At 38.4% G+C, this 20,102-nt stretch overlaps 1 protein-coding gene and 2 long non-coding RNA genes across 5 annotated transcripts; 2 read left to right on the plus strand and 1 right to left on the minus strand.

The window, feature by feature from the left end:
- The first annotated feature begins 191 nt into the window (after positions 1-191).
- Positions 192-4,724, plus strand: LOC130920877 (triple functional domain protein-like). Of its 3 annotated transcripts, XR_009064232.1 has the most exons (8): positions 192-321; positions 1,602-1,798; positions 1,900-2,049; positions 2,135-2,238; positions 2,839-2,904; positions 2,977-3,099; positions 3,176-3,227; positions 3,318-4,724. XR_009064232.1 is itself a non-coding variant. In XM_057844399.1 (7 exons), the coding sequence occupies exons 2-6, from the start codon at positions 1,676-1,678 to the stop codon at positions 3,065-3,067; spliced, it is 534 nt and encodes a 177-aa protein (XP_057700382.1). In that variant the 5' UTR covers positions 192-321; positions 1,602-1,675; the 3' UTR covers positions 3,068-3,099; positions 3,176-4,724. The 3 variants fall into 3 exon arrangements, 1 of the variants encoding a protein (XP_057700382.1); XM_057844399.1 differs by having other exon boundaries at positions 3,176-4,724; XR_009064233.1 differs by lacking the exons at positions 3,176-3,227; positions 3,318-4,724 and having other exon boundaries at positions 2,781-2,904; positions 2,977-3,064.
- Positions 4,725-8,945: 4,221 nt separating this feature from the next.
- On the plus strand, positions 8,946-16,270 carry LOC130920880 (uncharacterized). The gene is made up of 3 exons (XR_009064235.1): positions 8,946-9,039; positions 15,994-16,074; positions 16,152-16,270. It is a non-coding gene; the product is annotated as an uncharacterized LOC130920880 (long non-coding RNA).
- Positions 11,294-14,936, minus strand: LOC130920879 (uncharacterized). Its single transcript, XR_009064234.1, has 3 exons — positions 14,607-14,936; positions 13,568-13,654; positions 11,294-11,438 (listed from the first exon to the last, which is right to left on the minus strand). It is a non-coding gene; the product is annotated as an uncharacterized LOC130920879 (long non-coding RNA).
- Positions 16,271-20,102: the final 3,832 nt, after the last annotated feature.

Genomic DNA, 20,102 nt, shown 5'->3' on the forward strand with positions numbered 1-20,102 from the left:
TGACTAATGATGACTAAATAAAAAGAAAAAAGGAAAATAAATAAAAGAAAGAAAAAACTTATGATTTGAAATGAATTGAAGTTCTCAAGTGGGACGTCCAGAGGAGGTGGCGCCAAAACGGTATGACGTCACAAAGAGAGTAAATGGCCTTTGATGTCACGTGAGCATCTAACAGCATCCAAACGAGCAGGTGGGAATCGGTCAGATGCTGCATTCGAGCGCACGCGATTCATCGGAAGGCACGCGACTCATCTGGAAAGAACTTTTCTACCATGGAACACCTCACGTCTTAACTTACTTCATTCGTTGAATGGCTGGGAGGTAAGTTTGATTAAACTTGTTTTATTTGCCATAACATTTTGCTTCGTGCTAAATTGTTGTGAACATCACCGTGTAAATTAGCATTTTGGTCGTCGTTTGTTAAGAAGAATTTGGTACTTTTCAACAACTTAACGCTTTACAGCTAACATTTAGCAAACTTTTAACTGTCATTCAGATTTGCCGAGTCAAAAATAACACTTGGAATATCGCGTCGCGTTAAATCGTTTGCACCCTTACTACATTTTAGAATTTAATATGACAAGCGTGGGGGATCATTAGTCCTCGCTTTTTCCTCTTTCGATGCACCGCGGTTGTCCGCTTCAGTTCAAATTTAAGGTGAGGTTAACATTTATATTACCGTTATCTCGAGACATTTGTTCAATTCAAACATTTTTTCACATTAAAGTAGGCAATAAAATGTGCGAATAGGCTGCCACCTAATCAGGATTTTTGGACCGCAATCCTGCGTTAAAAAAAAAAAAAAAGAAAAGAAAACTGCGAAATCCTGAAAAGACCTCTCCTATTTTATGAAAAGCGTTTTGTGGTTTTGCCTTTCACCAGATGCCACATGAATGGGTGTAGATGAAGTTAATATTATTTTAAGTAAATATATAATCATCTGACTCATAGTTTTACAGTTGGGAAGAGGTGCCCACCTTGGCAGAGGTGGGTAGAGTAGCCAAAAATTGTACTCAAGTAAGAGTAGCGTTACTTCAAAATAATATTACTCAAGTAAAAGTAGCAGTCGTTTGTTGAAAAAAAAACTCAAGTAAAGCGTAACCTTGTGAGTAACTGCTTACATTTTTTTGTTTATTTTTTTTAAAACAATGTTATGTTTTCCTGAGCACAGTTATCTATAAGAACTGTTGTTATAAATGCCGACGAGTGAAAAAAAAAAAATGCATAAATGAAGCATTATTCATCCAAAGAGCATAAGGGTCCTTTGGTGGAGAAAATAGTTCCTCGTTGGAATTGTGAGCTGTTCCTTCAAAATTATGATTATGAAAATGAAAAGACTCAATATTGTGGTCAATCGGTGTCAAAAAAAAACTAGGAAAGAGGTTAAAGTCAGCACTTTCGAGTCATGTTGACTTTTGTGTAGCCCAAAGTATCGGAGTAAGAGTAGCTATTTTCTTCACATATCTAGTCAAGTAAAAAGTATACTTCTCTTTGAAGTACATTTTTCTCAAAAAGTTACTCAAGTAAATGTAACGCAGTGCATGTAATGCGTTACTACCCACTTTTGATCATTGGTTGCTCATCCATGTTTTTGTCAGCAGAATACATTCCAGAGCTTACTGCTGGTTCACCAGAAGGCAAAGGCTCTGCAATAGGGAAGACCACTTCTCAAGACATGGACTGGAAAAGAGACAAAGCTGAGGATACGACAACTAACTGGCTGCAGCACTTGCCCAAAACACATGGCAAACGCAAAGTGGTCATCGCCTCTCTGGCTTTCCAGAAGACCTGGGCACAGGTAAGTTGATGGTTTTGGAAGGGTCTCCCCACTTAAAATGCTTGGTTCATTCAAACTATATTCACGTGATATTCACAATCATACTTATTGTCAACTTGCAGGTATGTTGTCTGCTGGAAAGACTGGAGGAGGAGTACAAGAGGATGGAGGACTGGTGCTGCGCAACAGGCAAGCCTGACTCCAGCGCTCAGATGGTTCTTGTGACTTCCATGATCAGGAAACACCTGGAACAGAAGGAATTCTTCCTCAAGGTTAATTCACACCATTAATTATGGAAGCAGAGTTCATACAATGTTACATGTCTAATCTTCCGTAATTGTGTTTTTTGTCATTCAGGCCTGTGTTAACAAAGGGAATCGCAGATATCTTCTACCAGTACATAGAGAGGAACGGCTCGACAATGGGAAGGCTGGGTCACGACCAAGAAGAGCATGTTGCAGGTCAGTTTGGAGGATAACATTTACCTATCTATAAATAGCTCGAAAGAGCACTCAAAGTTGATGGGCGAGGCTGAAACACCTGATATTCATAGTTTGATCTTTTTGCATTTTGCATAATCGGCAATTTACATTTAATTGTAATGGACGCTGTAGGGGAGAGGACTAAGGCGGTGGGAGAAGCAAAAAGTGAGTTAAAAAGCACCCAAAATATTTTTAGAACTACAAATGAAACCTAACATTTTTTTAACATCGCCGAACTAAATGGACCAGAAGTACAAATCGGTACAAAAAGAAATTATAGTAATTTGTCACTAGTTGCTTTTGACAGAAGAAAAGTCGCCAGGTTTAGCGAGAAAATTGCCATGTTGGCAACACTGAGTACTTTAAATCTCACTTACACTTTAATAACTTTATGTTAACGCTCAAACAGCTTGCCAAAGGCTTACAGTATATTAGCTGAATTTTACAGTCATGATTTAAATAGAACATTTTGCATCTGTATAATATTTTCCCAACAGGTGGGTGTTTTTTTCTTTTTACAGGCATCCTGAATGATTTGTATGAGAGAGAGAACCGTCTCCTCTGTTTATGGAATGTCAGAAAGCAGCAAATGGACCAGTGTCTGCAGTATTTGTCGTTTGAACGCCGTGCCACAAAGTTGACTGAGTTAGAAATCATAGTCTTAAACAGCCAACTTTATCTGACTTGACCAAAAACATAACAAGTTTTTGTCTTTAGGCCCAAGAGCGAATTCAAGATATGGGAGAGCTTTACCTGTCGATGCACTACTCCACCGGCTCAGGCATCGGCTTCAAGCAGGAGCTGCTGAAGGAGAAAGAAAACCTTAACATCATCAGCAAGGTAGGTTCCGCATCACACCCTCATCTAAATGTTTGAATGCAAGCATTCAAAAATGATCTTATTGACTCCTCCACAGCAAATTGAAGAATGCGCTCAGCAGGCATGAAAATGGGTCAGGGGTTAAAAAGGTGAGAAGGGTGTGGAGGAAATATGTTCCAGTACACTGTACACCCCAACAAAATATTGAGCTCTGTCAAACCCACACTGTGTTTCAGCAGGGCCATGCAGAGACCGGTGGAGGGGCGGGTGCTCGTAGATCAAAAGGGGCACATGAACAAGTATTTAATACACCTTAAAACAACATAACTTCAATTTTAACCAGCTTTAGATAATAACTGACATACTTTAATTGGGAGGGGGCAACAGTGAATAGAAATCAAAACTGTCATCAACACTTTCTGGCTGTGACTCAGTCAGTCCGCCTCTTTTCTTCCTTCAACCTCTGCATCAAAACTTCCTTCCTCAACTTGTTCATCTGAGAACAAACCACATCAGATGGTCAATGAGCCACCAACAGCAGTTTTCTTAAAACTATTATTTCATTAATATCCATACTTAACAACTCTAGCACCTAATGATTAATAAAGCAATGACATAAAAATCTTATAGAAAAATAACATTGTAATTGTGTTTATAATTGTATTTAATACCCGACTATCCTTGCAAACTTGTTCTTACCAGGTCTGCTATTCACCCAGCTGATGAGGTATCCACTGCCTTTAGCAGCCTCATCTAACTCCTTTTCTTATCCCTCAGTCTCCCTTCCCTACGACGCATGTCTATGTAATGAAATATAAATATTAAAAAAAAAAAAAAAAAAAAACAGACTCCCCGGTGGCTTTTAGTTTTAAAGCTTTCTTAATTTCTTTCTCTCTCAATAACGATGGAGGTAGATTTGTGTTTTTATTATTCAATCAAAAAACAAAGTTACTTCTATCAAAAACAAAGTTGCTTCAATCAAAATACAGTACATACTTTTAATCCCCAGAAAGTCACTTCAATAAAAAAAATTGTTTTTGATTGCAAAAATAAATTTGAGACAAAAAAAGCATTTGAAAACTATTTTTCTTGATTGAAACAAATTTTTCCATTGAAGTAATGTTTTGTGTTTGGGCCACATTTTGGCTAGGACATTTGTGTCTTTATTATTCAATCAAATAAGTTGATTCAAACAAAAAAATATATATAAAAAGAAAAACTTTGCACATGTGTCAATCACCGTTTACCAAAGCCTGAGAGGGTTTGAGTAGACTCACTATGAAGCATTTAATCAAGCCAAGCATTTTCTTACTACTTTATTCTTGTTTAAAAATAATTCGGTGGGGCAGTAACATGTTTAAAACATCATAATTCTTACATTTTGAAGTGCATGAAAACCATTTATAAATGATACTCTGGTGAAAAAAGTGAAAAAAACATGTCATATATATATATATATCTTCAATGTAAAATCTGAATAAATGCATTGAACACGCACAAAAAAATGGGGGGGGGCGCTACTTCGCGGTTTTCACGTATTGCGGCGGGTTCCGGTCCCCATTAACCGCGAAAAACGAGGGATCCCTGTATTTCTGAAAAGCTTTAAGAAGCAGGACTCATTCCCACCACTCGTCGGGCCGGTGTTGTGCCGACACCGGCCGTCAGCTCAAATCCAAGCCGAAAATAACGCGTCTCTGGCGGACGACGTTAGCGATGTGAGGCGCCCCCTCCATCCGAGAGCATGCCGCTTAATTTGACTCAACAGTGTGTTTCTTCGTTTATATTACCGCTAAATACACAACCTTGATGCCAATTTAACGGGAGCTATTTTTTTTCATGGGAGATTTGGCTAGCTCTGGCAGTGTTCAACGCAAGCTGCAACGAATGGCAGTAACTTTTTTATATCGCAAAATGTGAAAACGATTGAAACCATTACTCACCAAATTCAATCTGCTGGCAAATACAGGCAAGTGTGTATGCTGCGCTCTGGTCTGCCCCGGTGTGGATAAGGCCTGCTTTTTGTTTTCGCAGCTTTGCAATGCAACCAAAGGCTCTCCGAGCACTCCATTTACAGTAAGGAGTGCGCGCGTTTGGAATAATGGAACGCAGCTTGGGCCGATGATTGGTTCTCGTCAGGGAAGCATCTAGAAGGATTTGCTGACTGTGTTCTTAAGTGCTCAGTTTACGTACTAAGTTAATCACATGATGATAATAATAATAATAATTAAATAAAACCTCCCGACCCCCCCCCCCTCCTCCCAAAAAGAATTTCTCCTCGGATCTACGCAATTCACGTAGGTCGCCCTTTTTTACTTCAAAACGGCGAATTTCGCCGAAAGGTGAGAGATTTTCATGCATGGTTCAGATTCTCATCCAACTGGCAGACGGATACTCCGCCAAAGGTCACAGCCATGCCGGCAAGATCCAAAAATGTGTTTCGGCAGTTGACCGGTGCTACCGGGATTTGAACCGGCGAATGGAAAAGTACCGCTGCAGCTTGGAGAAAGTAAGTCTAATTTGACAATGATACCGGCGATGAGTTTGAGGGTTTCCAAACTATCATGTCTATCACTGTCAATGGCAGTGAATGAGTTCAGAGATACTAGCAAAAAATAATAGGGATATTGCAACAAATAAATTTATAGTTGTACTCAGAAAATTCGAATATCCTAAAAAAGGTTATTGTAGTTCTGCCATTCAACTTAAAAGGTGAATTTGACATTTTAAATGAATGAATAAAATGCAAATGATAATATTTCTGGCTCAATAAAAAATTTCTTCCATGTTAAGTTTCCAAAATTAAACAACTTTCACTTGATGTTCTAATTTTAACAGGTGCTACTGTATATTTACACACCTGAGACAAACTTTGTATAACCTGCTATCTCCATCTAGTGTTGATGCTGATGAGTGCAACAGAATACAGGCTAGGCAATAAATGCAAATATGTATAAATATATATGCAATAATCTTATTGTAACATGTATTTGTTACATATTTTGATGCATTTTCATCCATTTAAAAAGATTTATGTCTGAATTTTAGGGGGCTTGGAACAAATTAGGGCACTTACATTTACAAACAACGTGTCTCTACTTACAGACGCAGAACCAATGATTTTTTTAAAGTAGCGGTACCACTACATTGACAACTCTAATCCATAATGCAGCAATAAAAAATGTTCAGAAAATAAGATAATATTTGTATAGTGAAGAATCTTTGACAAATTATTGAAAGAATGTAAAATAAAGAAAAAAATAAGAATACAAGGATAAATGAGAGAAACAAGGGAGAAGCTTTTATTACTATTTAAATATTATAATAAAATATTAATAAAAACTAAACTGGGCAGTTGGCCCACGGGCCATAGTTTGGACACCGCTAATATAAATAAAAGTGTCTTGACTGACTGAACTGTTAGAACTTCTAAGACTGCAAAAATCATACAAAAAATTACAAACTCAAAACAATAACTTACTCTCTATTTTTCGGTCTTTTTCTAGTTGACCGTCGCTGAGCACTCTGCTGCCCATTACCCCAGGGAGAAGCGTGAAGGTAACGGTAAGTTAACCCTTGAGAGTCGAAGGACGCGCCGGCGTGTCCTCAGCGCACGTCGTCTTTGAAGCGCCCTCACGTTTTAATTACGTCACCCACATGCCGTTGGTTGGTCTCGTTTTAAAGTGCGGAAGTGCGGTTTACTCTCGTTATTATTTGAAGTCAATCGACCAACTAAAACGTGAGATATTGTCATTTAAGTGTTGTAGTTTTATTGTCCTCTCAAAACAACATTAAAACGCTGCATGGATCATTTGTTTATGTCTATATTTCCATCATTTCTTGTCCTTTTTTAAAACGGAAGCTCCATGAAAAAAACACAAATCAAACGAACCCTTTCGAAGTCACAGTGGAAGCACAAAATGCGTTTTTTGTTTTTTTTATAAATATAACTACCGTGCGAGGTTCCACCGAACGAGAGGGAGGAGTGTTCTGAAGCAGCGAGGTGGTGAGCGATGGCCGTTTGGATCGAGCAGCGACTTTGTGTGACTTGGAGAATGAACGGAAAACTAAATTTAGCGCAAGCAATTGTGCTTTTTGATCAACTTGAGGAAGAGGATGGTCCAAATTCGTCATCATCGTCTTCTTCGGAAGAGTCCTCGAGTGAAGATAGTGACGGATTTGAACACGTGGGTGACGCCATCGACGAGCAGAGGTAAGCCAACTCACTTTTTTTTTTTTTTATGCTGAAAAAGTTTCTTTTGAAAGTTTCTTTTGATATTGCAAGACAAAGTTAATTTTGATGCAATATAAGTGTGTGTTTGTGTATATAATAATGAAATGTGCATATCAGATCAAAGTCGTATGTGCACTATGTGTATCCCAGGCAGGAATTTATAATTTGTGGTGTTCTTCTTTCTATATGAAGATTAGGGATGATTCTTTCTATTGTCATACATATAGATTTCCATTATTATTTATTGCTGTATATATTTTTATTTTATACTTTATTATTTTCATAAATACTGACTTTTTTCATTTACATTTATAGTAACAATGAAAGTAAAGTGAAATGAAAATGGAAGTGTGGGCTGTGTGATGTAGCCCTGTGTCTAATTCCAGGACGAAACTGCTTTTCGGAGTGGCATGCCTGAAAATTTTTAAAACTTGTTTATTGTAAATATTTTTGAAAATACTTTTTTCCCCAATGTTATATACCCCCCCCCCCCCCCACACACACACACACAATCAGTCTTCTCAATTTGTGTATATAAATGAGTGTTCAAGAAGCTTGATTGTGTGTACGTAGTTTTCATCAGGTGATGGGCCGCAATACCTAAACTCATAAAGAGATGGCCTCTAAACACTTTTTGTGTTAGATGGTATATATTTTTTCACTGTTCTTCACTGTTTGGTCTGCTGTATATAACCTGTTTTGACTTGAGCATGTATAAAGGCAAAAAACGCCTATGGCTATACCTGTTGTTTATGTTGAATTGTCAAATATAAGACTATTTATTCTGAAATTTTTTTGGTTGAATGTTCATCCTAACATGTTGAATAAATATTACAAAGTTTCGAAACGGTTCGTTACGCATGTTTGGTTGTCAATTGGACATCAATATTAAAAATTTTGACAAAACGATTTTGGAATATTTGGTCTTTTTGGGCCCAAAATGATGATTTATAATTGGTCAGTGAAGGAAACAACAGTTTGGACATGAAGTTCAAGGTGTCACAAAAAAAGGGACCAAACCAGGCCATCGTAAACAATTCTTTCTTTGAAATATAAAGGCAACTTCAAAGGCATGCAAAATCAGACAAAATAGGCCCAGACCTTAAAGGGAAATCCGGATTTTTTGACATCAGGCTTAATCATCGAGTTAGGGGGGGGGTTAATTAGTCAGTGGAGTAGATTTCAAAATATTACGTAGCGTTAGTTAGTCTTTTATTATTTTTCAGGGCTCTGGAGTGGCTATGCTAATGCAAGTCAATGTGCCCAATTAGCATACCAATAAAAAAAAAACATGCACGCAGGAGAATCACCGATGACGCATGCAATCAGTAGTGTTGGCTATGTTTTCAGGATAAAGTTATTAAAACTTACCATTGCATGTCTATAACTGCAGTATGAAGAGCAACATTAGTAATTCAGTTGCTTTGCAGAGAAGAGCGCCGGGCACTCAGGGCGGAGGGATATCACGTTGGTCTTCTCACCGTTTTTTTTTTTTTTTTTTTTTTTTTTTTTTTTTTTTTGTGGCGACGCAGCTTCCCGACACGAGTTTTCATGAACTCAATATATCGCTGCATAGTGACGATGAAAAAGCATTTCGATGCATAAGCGAACACGAAGACTTTTTACCACTTATCAACAAAGGTGTTCTAGAAAACTTTTTTCTTCGTTGACAAGATCAACTGAAAGAAAAAAACAAGGCCAGCAGGCCCAAATGGACAGCTATCAATGAGGTAAGTGAATTCCTGCATGCCTTATTTTGCCGCTGGACGAATATTCGTAATGGTCTCATAATAAAACTACCTATGGTATACTCTAAGCTTCATTCTACTTCAGGTAAGCAGCTATATCATCTCAACTGTAATGCATTGTGAGCGTAAAAGCATGATGTCATTACCAAAAGCGGTAGCTGTATGGCAATTATTTACGAGAACGTGCCTAAATCATCACGGGATATGTCAAAAATGAAAAACATTATAAAACCCTGACATAGGCAAATGTGTTGAACATAACTTCAAGTATCATTTCATGTATTACAAGTGCTGGTGATAGGCACCTTTGAGCACTTGAAGTTACGTAACTTGCGGACTATAAGTCGCTTCTTTTTTCCCCTCATTTTGAATCCTGCTGCTTGTAGTCAAGTGCTGCTTATTTGTTGGGTATATTTAAAATGTATATTGCTAAATAATCTAGAGTTCTGTTACTTTTTTTATATACTGTTGATCTACAACATGATGATTTTGGAACTTTCTTGTTGAATCACCCTCTATTATGGTTTTGTTTTAGGCAACTCTGATTGGTAGCATATAGACCCTACTCACCTACGTCACAAAATGGGCGTGTCGCTGTTTCCGGCCGCCATATTGTACCTCTTTTTCAGACCTATTCCCATTGTTTTCTATTAGTCGAGCAAGTTATAGAGCAATTCATGGAAGCCCCGGTGTTATCTGACGCTGTAAACTCATTGGATCCGTTGCATAAAAGGCGTTACGTGGAAAAGCTTCAGTTTATCCATTCGCCAGATCCGTATTTGATGCCTAAATCGATGTTTTTCGACCCGCTGGCTTCGCCTGACATCTGATACCCACACAAAATCAGCCTATTCTCACGAAAGTTTGAAAAACTTTAAGAGCTTGGAGGCTTATAAATGCTACGTTGCTGGTTAGGTGAAACACGTCCTCGTACACGAAAATTCGGCAGGAATCTTGTGCTCGGAAGGTGAGTTACGAAATTTTCAATTGAAAATCTTTTGTTCTTGCTAACATCCACTGTCAAGTCTAATGTATTTCATGTCATTTGTCAATGGAGCTAGGGCTTTTAATGTTTATATGGTTTAGCGATAGCACTAACTACATACATACGTGTATGTTGTCGGCGATTAGCCTAGCAATGATCTTAATTGTGGTTGTCAGCCCGAAACCCTCTAAATATATATTAAATGCATCTTACCAGATACAAAATGACTACTACATAATCTGTGGTAGTCGTTTGGAGCCCAGTTGTCTCGTCGAATTGCAGCAGTCAATCGCGGCCTCCTCTTCGTGTCTCTCGGAATACGGTAAAAATTCAAGTCTCTCCGTCTATCTTCTCTGTTTTTGCAACCGACCGCCACACACGACTTCACCATTTTGAGTATTAATGTTGACGAGCAGTAAAACGTGCAATAATAGGAAGAATTTACGAAGCGCTAATGCATTTCTATGGCGAGTATGCGGACATCATGGCGCGGGGGCGTGGCTGTGACATCACGTGAGTAGGGTCTATAGGGTTGTTCTTGAGTGGGCGTTGAAAGGCGAACATCTGGGAAGAGGCCAGTGACGTGTTCTTCCATCGTGTGTCGTCTCCTGCATCCGTGAGAAGTACCCTTCTGTCAGTGAGAACTACAATGGTTTTAGGGAAGCTGAAGATGCTATGCAATTTTTCTAAGTACGACTTACCTACATACCTTTTCATACCATTTCCTCCATACCCAGAAACTTTTTATCTTTTAAACCTTCACATTTCACAAATTATACAATATGTGTGTTTTTTTTTTATTGTCGTTCATTCAAAAATATCTACATTATAAAATATCTATTTTTAAAAAAAAAAAAGGAAAATGTCTGCCTACTTATTTTTTAAAGCGACTGGCATGTTGTAAAATAACTTTTTCTTTGTCAGGCCTTTCGATGTTTACAATGTTCGGTGGAATAGTAGTTGGAGGCTTGAAATAGAAGTCTGGCTCAGCAAACTTTAATGATGAATCCTGTCGTCTTTCCAGGACACGCTTCCACCAAATTCTCTCTGAATGTCTGCGTTGTTGGCTCGTAACAGCTCCGGGCAACCCATCTTTTTGTTTGCTTTGGAAACTCCGAGCTGTATTTCAAAGTGCCTAATAGAGTAAATTTGATAGAGATATGTACACGATAAGAAAGGTAGAGTGCAATTGTAATGGGACAAATGTTGACAGATTTCAATTTGGTCCATGACGTATGAGTAAGCCTACCATCAGCGTTCCTCTGTTGCTAGCACCCGACATTTTCATTGTGGTCCATAACAGACATCAGTGTCCTTGCCTTCATGGAGTTATAGACAAAGTGGAGCCTCTTTTGGGTGTACTTCAGCATCGCACTGTGGTATACCTCCAGGTCACCTACAGATCACAATAAAAAGTAGCTTGTGAGATATGTCATGATACACGCACAACCGCACCACGGAATAAGGCAAACCCAAGTATCAGGAAAAAAAAAATATTGCAGTATTTTCATGTTCAGCCTAAAAATACAGGAGACCAAAAAGATTTAATCGATCTGGTGTCCTGATGAGGCAACAACTTAGTCAAAAATTTGCTCCAGTCGATCATCATTGTGTACTTTTGTTTTAAACAAAACTGCATTTATATTATGTATGTGTAATGGACTAGGGATGTCAATGGCAGAGGATAACATTTTCTACTGCAATAAAATAAATGTTTGGAAAATTGCTTCTAATTCAATCAGAAATCAAGTGAGCTATTAGTGTTGCAAATAGTGTAGTAGTGTGTAAAAGGTCTAGTCCTTCAGTGTTTCGGAATGTCAATCTATCTCTCATAGTTGAAGAGGCTAAACAAACAGGATGCATGTCTAGAGGTGTGACAATATATAGAAAAGATGATATACAGCGATAGTCTGTAGCCCAAAAGGTTATCGATATACTCCCACCAAAAAGTGATATATATTTAAAACACTATAAGTGCAGGGGGATTGTGTTTTTGGCTATAAAGAAAGACCAGAAAGTCATTAGATGACCACTATACCAAACTCAGGTGGATAGGTACAATTAACATCTGAATGTTTGCAAATGCAGGACGACCTTGGCTTTGTCAAACAACAGACCACTCAAACAAGCAATCAACCAGAGGGGTCGCTGCCTGAGTGTGAAGGGGGGGGGGGGGGGGGGGGGGGGGCACTCTTTATAGTTGCGAATAGCATTTGAATATTTGCAAATGCAGGACTCCCTTAGCTGCAGTTTCCTACTTACGTACGTCAGTGCCCTGAGGAATTCTGTGGCCAAGAGCTGGTGGAAATGATCCTGATTGAAGTCCACCCATGTGACTGAGATGGAGAGGAGATCAACTTTCAGCTGTGTTGGGACTTTGAGCTGTTTTTTTCTATCTTCTTAATTTTGTCAAAAAGCGCACAATCACAATCAATCACATTAGACAACCATACTGAGCAGTTAACAAACACTAAAACATAATTATCAGGACATAAAGCTATAGAGATTTGTAGCGTAAAATAGAGGAAGTAAGTAAGTAGAGAGTAAATGAGAGGTGGTGTCGTAACTTTGCACCTCAATTCACATACAGGAATATGTAAAAATGTCGTCTGATTTATTTTCTGACAAAGCCAAGGTAGCCCTGCATTTGCAAATATTTAAGATGCTTGCTAGTGTGAATGCGAATGCCAAATGAGGACCGCAATGCTCAAAAAAATATTCTGATTAGAGTTAGATGACCCTTCTCTGGAAACAACAGTGATTTGTATCAACTGATCCACCTTTGCCCTGGCCAGTGTTCAAAAGGTGTCACTGTTTAGAAATATAAAATAAAGAAAATCTTTTATTAGATGAGTGTCTATGTTTGCTCAATGGCTGCCATTGACGGCGCTAGACATGCAATTCATTTTGAGTGGACTGGACATTGAGCAGAGTCAATGGCACTGAAACCAGAGCATGTCATTTACAGGTCATTTCTTGTTCATTTTAGGGCATTTTACAGGTTACTTCCTGTTGCATTGGAGTTGCTTCCTAACTGTTTGGGGACATTTTTGAGTGGTCAGTAAGCCTAAATCAACAGGAAGTGACCCGTTAAAAGGAAGTTATCGAAAATAAACTGGAAATGATGTGAAATGCCCCAAATCGAGTTCATTGAGAGCCATATACAGTGGGGAGAACAAGTATTTGATACACTGCAAATGGGTTTATCAAATACTTGTTCACCCCACTGTACGTCCAATCCATTTGAAGTGGAAAGTTGGCTGGCAGCGAATAACTATCCACTGCCATCCCTCCCTCTTCGAACTAATTGGATCTCTAGTAGAGGTCCAATCAGTTTCTCTGTTTATTTATTTTTTTGTTGAATATCCTAGAAGCATTTCCTGACCGATTTATCGATAATTGTTGTATTGTTTGTGAGATCATCTTTATCATAAGTCTTGTATCGCAAATCGTATCGTATCGTGAGGCACCCAGAGGTTCCCAACCCTAATATCGTGTGGCAATTATTACTAGATGATCACTTACTCGTGATGATTGTTGAATTGTCCTCGGCTGGCCTGATGTTGATGTGGTATCCTTCACTGGCGTGGACTGTGGTACAGCAGATCTTACCTATATTTCATTATCACAAAAGAAAGTATGAACAAATGCTTGGCTTAGTAAGGCCTATCATACAAAAGAGAGAGCTGCTCGCTTTGTTTTTTTTTCATGTCATTTCAGGCATTTACATTAATATTTACAAATACAGTTCTGCTTTTACGCAAACGACAAAATTTTAAATAAATGCCTGAATGGGAATGGGACGAAGAAAACTACTTACTATAGGTAGGGTGACAATATTTAGATGTCCAAAAAAAGGGGAAACTCGACCCGGCCTCAAGTAACTTAAATTATAATATTTATACACTAATTATACTATAATATAGGATGATTAAAAAAGAATGTGCCAAAATCCTCATGTGATAGAGCGCAAGTATATAGGTTACAGAACTCTAGCTTGGACACATTTTCAATTCACCCAACAAATAAGCAACACTGGACTATAAGCAGCAGGATTTAAAATGAGGGAAAAACATAGCGGATTATAGTCCGCAAATTACGCAACTTCAAGTTTTTAAATCAAGTGTTCAAGGGGGCCACTTGTAATTCAAGAAATAATACTTGAAGTTATGTTCAACACATTTGCGTATGTCCGAGTTTTATAAAGAGAAAGTAGAACGCAGACAGAAAAAGCAGCAGCATCTACATGAATTTAGAAAACCTCTCGGGACGCGCGAGGACATGAAGGGCAAAAGATCACCCTACGAAGTTACGAACGGCACAACATAAACCAATTACGAACCATTTGTAAACCGAACCCAACCCAAATTGGAATAATTTACTGCATTTGGGATGGTTATATGAAAGTTGATCGTTGTTTCCTATTTAAAAACACGAACCATAAATATGCCCGATGTTTGTTACAAGTAGCTCGCTTTTGGCGTGCATGTACACCAACACCTAGTAGAAGTGTATATGCGATATATTTCCATACATGATTTTTTTTTTTTTTTTTTTTTTTAACCTGTTTATCAGAAGATCTTGAAGCTGTTTGGGCAGTCGAAGGCACAGCATTTGATTTCAGGAGAGAATAGCCACAAAATGTTTTCCTGATGTCGGTTGTTGCGAAATCCTTGCTGCAAATTCGCCATTTTAGTCCTTTTTCCACCGGTGTGTGAATGTCATATCCAGCAGAGAGTAACCAAAGTTTATATAGTTCCTCGTTCTTCACAGGGAAGCGGTGGACACTTTCTTTTGTCCATTTCTTCTGTATGTTTCCACAAGTTCTAAAAAGCACATTTCACCATGCTGACGTCCTTTCGTGCAGACTGACGTTAAGACAAGTGGCCGTAGCACTGCTCTCTAGTGGAGTGTCATTACGCATATGAAACAATAGTCCCGCAGAATTGAATAAATTACGGCAGTTTGGTGCGACATTTTTTTTGGCTGCAGGGGATTTTTGTACATTGAGCTGCGTTTTCAATTTATTTGACTGTGTTAGATCTGTGAATATCGCTTTTTATTTGCATGCTAATTGGGCACATTGACTTGCATTAGCATAGCCACTCCGGAGCCCTGAAAAATAATAAAAGACTAACAAACGCTACGTAATATTTTGAAATCTACTCCACTGACTAATTAACCCCCCCCCCCCCCCCCCCCCCAACTCGATGATTAAGCCTGATGTCAAAAAATCCGGAGTTCCCCTTTAAAGGGTTAAATAAGGTTTCCTCATGGTGTAGGGCACTTTTACAGCTGTACAATGGAACCTCCAAAATTGAATGTTCCAAAATTGATACTATGGAAGCCAATTGAAGCATTTATTTGCCCTAACTAATAGGACAAGTTGTGCACTGTACCATGATGGACTTGCGTTTTAATTGATTTTTTTCCCCCTACTACTACTAGGACAACTACCATATATACTAGCGTAGAAGTTGCACCCCTAGTTTGTAGTTTAAAAAGTAGGCCTTTTACTGTAGGTTGACGCTTGTATAAGTTGCAATATAGAAGATTTTTGGACCAATTTTCGATACAAATATGACTGAAACACATTTGACACTTGGTTGTACATTATTTGGATTTTAACTTGCCTGCATAGTTAGCGTAAGTATCTAATGCTAAGTTGTCTGCTTTTAAGGTTTAACGATGGTCTAAATTGGGAAATGGTAAGAGAGAGGACAGCATATCAGGCGCACAGAAAATTGTCGGTAAAAAAATTGCGATCCATACGCGAGTACAGTATATACACTACATGTCTATTAGACAAGCAAAAATTATTATGGGTCTTGTACTCGGATCCTCAAAGATTTGGACGTTCCATTGTACCACACCTGTAACTAACACATTGTTAAATTATTTGCAGTTATTCCTGTCATTGTTTTTGACATAAAGTTGGTATTTATTTACAGACACATTGCACGGGGACTACATGCTGCCAAGATCGTGTCATACACTCAAGCGCGGGCGTAAACTGGAGTTTAAAGGAACAGGTATATTACACGAAGCGAATGATGAAGAAGCAAATGATGTCAGAAAAAGCAGAGTTGACGGATGTTTTATCTTCTAGGTCCCGCTTGGCAAAAGTGGCTCAACAAAAGCGTGTGGTGGCCAAACCATAATTAAGAAGTCAGGTGGTTGGCAACAAGTACAACAATGGTCGTGGGATAAGAGCGCAAAAAGAACGACACTTGGACCACGACCATGATGGACAACTGTAAAATGTAAACAACTGTACAGTTGTATGGTACCGGTCCAAAAAGTGAAGTTTTCATTTATTTTTGTACTTTTGGGCTGTTGTACTAGTGTATATATTTTTGTATATAGTTATATGTATTTTACTTAATAAATTGCCATCGGTATGTGTAACAATGTTCTTGGTCTTGTTTGAAAACTTTAAGGCCGAGTTATACTTCCGCGTCAGACCTACGCCGTCAAGGAAGAATCGAGTTACGACCCTACGCCGTAGGCTTACGCGCGCCTCTCGAATTTTCTAACCTTCGCGTCACCTAGACGTGTATGACGTGACCAAAACGGACTGTGATTGGTCCGCTCAGACTGTTGTTTCCGGTTTACCGCGAAAACACCGCCATTGTAGAATAGAATCAAACATTATTTTCTACACGCAAAAATGCACCAAGCAGACGGGAGTATCATCGGAGAGCAAGTCTCGTCAAGACATTATTATTGTGATTGCCAAATGGCAAGGTCGGCGATCGGGAAAAAAAAATATGGAAGAACCACCGAGACGTGGGTGTTCGGAATCGAGTGGCCACACGAAGCGGTGACCCAGTCGGCCAAAAACTGCCAACTTTTTATCACTTTATGTCGTATTTTTGGTTGGTGCACTTCATCATTTACTGTGTACATATGTTTAAAGTATATGAAGAATAAAGCACAGATTTGGTGTCAAAAGAGTTGTTTTGATCTTTAATTTTCAATAACAGACAGTTCACACACACAATACATCATCACTGATTGAGAGTGCCTCGGTGCTTTTTATGATAACCTTAAAATCAAGCCTCCCAACGCAGTTTGGGAAGTTCCCTAGACGCCAGAAATCTGCTAAGGCTTCCCACTGGCTGGTTGTAGGACACGGCAAACAAATCAGGCCGGAGGGCTTTGCAGACCTTGAACGCAGTGCTCGACACCAGTTTGAAGCTAGCCGCCTCAGCTAGCTCTCTCCACCCGAGTCTAAAACTCTCTGTGCGGCATCAAAAGTCGGCCAGACCGCCTCAAAACTGTCTTCTGCGTCGCCTGCCCGTCAACATTTGTATGTTCAATATTTATTCAGTGTTGATGAGCAGAATATTTACTCTCAAGAGTTCCATCTTGCATTGTTTATTTTTTCTCCGACTAGCGGAAGTAAACAAGCATGCCCCAAAACCGTACAAACATAACGCCACATCCCTCTAGTGGCTTGGCGGTGAATTACAGAGCAACGCGTTCCCTCACCACAGAACTATCGAATGTCGATTAGTGTTATTGCTTATTGGGGGCCATACTGAGTGTATTTCTGTGTTCATTTTAATTTTATTAATTTTGCTTTTATTAAGATTTGATTAATTTGAAAAACCTGGGAAATTAGAACAAATACACTTTACGGTCATAAGCGGATTTTAAGGGGGGGGGACAGGGCCAGGCCCCCCTGGTGGCCGAAAAGTGTCATTGCATGAAATTGACTTTCATATATATATATATATATATATATATATATATATAATATGAAAGTTCTAAAGCAATAAAACTGCAAAAAATTAGTGAAATGAACAAAAAAAATAAATTTTTATAATGGGTCAAAATTATTTTTCGAGCAGATCATGTGACTAGCACTTGAGACGGTCATTTGCTTTGCATATAATTTAAAATAAATAAATTAGGGGAGGGCAACTTGAATCAACTTTTTTGGGGATTGAATGATTTGAACGTTTTCTATGATTAAAAATTTGTTTTTGTTTTTTTTGATTGAAGTAATTTTTCTTTTTGAAAATAGATATTTTTTAAAGCAACTTATTTTTTGATTGAATAATAAAGACAAAAACGTCCTAGCTAAAATGTGGCCCAAACACAAATCAACATCTCTTCAATGAAAAAAGTTGCTTCAATCACCCCCAAAAATTCAAAGAAAAATAGCTTTCACATGCATTTTTGGAGTTTCAAATTCAATTTTGCATTCAAAAATATATTTTTCTTTTTTTGATTGAAGCAACTTTTTTTCTGGATTGAATAATAAAGACACAAATCTACCTCGATAGCCAGGCCAGGGGATACAGTTTTTGACTGGGTTAACTACATTGGCACAACACCGGCGGGCGTACCGTATTCAGTGGTTGACGAGCTTGACGAAAAGTATTGCCTAAGCAGCCTGATTTAAAATTCCCCTCAAGAATGATGGGAAACAAAAAACGCTCATTGTCAACTGATTATTATAAATATTCTTGTAATTTAATTTTATTGCTGACACTGCTTTTCGGGGTCATCAACAAGTTGTGCCCCCCTGCCCCAAAAGTCAAACTCCGCCTATGTTTACAGTGTTGTTTGGGCCATAAGAAAAGTATTTCTCATTTTAATTTAAGATTGACATTAACAGCTTATAAATGAATATATTTATTAATTAAAAAAGATAGATTAAAAAAACGAAATATAAATATAATAATAATTGAGAATATATAAGTTAAAAAAAAATTGTGACTGTGAATTAGCCTTCAAAATGGGGAAAGAAAAGGCGATCGATTATTTATCATCTAAAATGTTGGGGAAAATTCGACAGTGACAAAAAATGAATACAATTAAGCTATAGCTATAAGGTACAGTAGACATCCGAGACTTACTTATAGAAACTATTTTTTTCATTGTGATGTAATTTGTTTAAAGTTTAAAATATCCGAGTGAATATTTTTTTAAATTCGTTTTTGTTTTTTTTAAAGTAGACATCAATTAATGATTCTAAGCAAAAAATGACAGCCATTTTGAGTTAAATATAATTACTTACCTTCTTTTTATGGCTGGGTTGAAACAAAAGCGGGTGCGCGACGTCTGTAAATGGGGGTTTCCAGGAAAAAACAGACAAATTAAAAAATTAAGGGCTTAATGTGCCATGAATCTGCTATGGCAGCACATTGACTAGGGGTCCTCAAATACAAATCTTGAAGGTCCACAATTATTTTTTTCATACAAACATGGGTCCATTTATTAATGTCGGTCAAGTACAAGGCAGGTCGAAGGAGGTAAAGGTGGTTTTCTTTTGACCAAACAAAAATACAATGTCCAGTGTATCACAAAGGTGAGTACACCCCTCGCATTTCTGCAGATATTTAAGTATATCTTTTCATGGGACAACACTGACAAAATGACACTTTGACACAAGTAGTCTGTGTGCAGCTTATATAATAGAGTTCATTATTTTTCCCCTCTGAATAACTCAAAATAAAGTCATTAATATCTAAACCCCTGGCAACAAAACTGAGTACACCCCTCAGTGAAAGTTGTCAATATCGACATACAACATGTCAACTGACAATATTTTGTGTGGCAACCACTATTATCCAGAACTGCCTTTACTCTCCTGCGCATTGAGTTGACCAGAGCTTCACAAGTTGCCTCTAGAATGCTCTTCCACTCCTCCATGACGACGTTGCGTAGCTGCCGGATATTTGAGACTTTGCGCACCTCCACCTTCTGCTTGAGGATCCCCCAAAGATGTTCTATTGGGTTCAAGTCTTGGCCAGTCCATCACCTTTACCGTCAGCTTCTTCAGTAAAACAGTGGCCATCTTGGAGGTGTGTATGGGGTCATCGTCATACTGGAACACTGCCCTGCAATCCAGTTTCTGGAGGGAGGGGATCATGCTCTGCTGCAATATTTCACAGTACATGTTGGAGTTCATGTTTCCCTCAATGGAATGTAACTCTCCAACATCTGCAGCACTCATGCACCCCCAGACCATGACACTCCCACCACCATACTTGACTGTAGGCATGACACACATATCTTTGTACTGCTCACCTGGTCGCCACCACAC

This window comes from Corythoichthys intestinalis, chromosome 8 (genome assembly GCF_030265065.1).
Source record: "Corythoichthys intestinalis isolate RoL2023-P3 chromosome 8, ASM3026506v1, whole genome shotgun sequence".
In the NCBI taxonomy this organism is placed as follows: domain Eukaryota; kingdom Metazoa; phylum Chordata; class Actinopteri; order Syngnathiformes; family Syngnathidae; genus Corythoichthys; species Corythoichthys intestinalis.

Bases quoted from the DNA above. Each gene is read 5' to 3' on its own strand.
- LOC130920877 (XM_057844399.1), top strand. From the start codon at position 1,676: ATGGACTGGAAAAGAGACAAAGCTGAGGATACGACAACTAACTGGCTG. The intron at 1,799-1,899 runs GTAAGTTGATGG...GTCAACTTGCAG, and splicing joins TCCAGAAGACCTGGGCACAG to GTATGTTGTCTGCTGGAAAG. The intron at 2,905-2,976 runs GTTAGAAATCAT...TTTTGTCTTTAG, and splicing joins CGTGCCACAAAGTTGACTGA to GCCCAAGAGCGAATTCAAGA.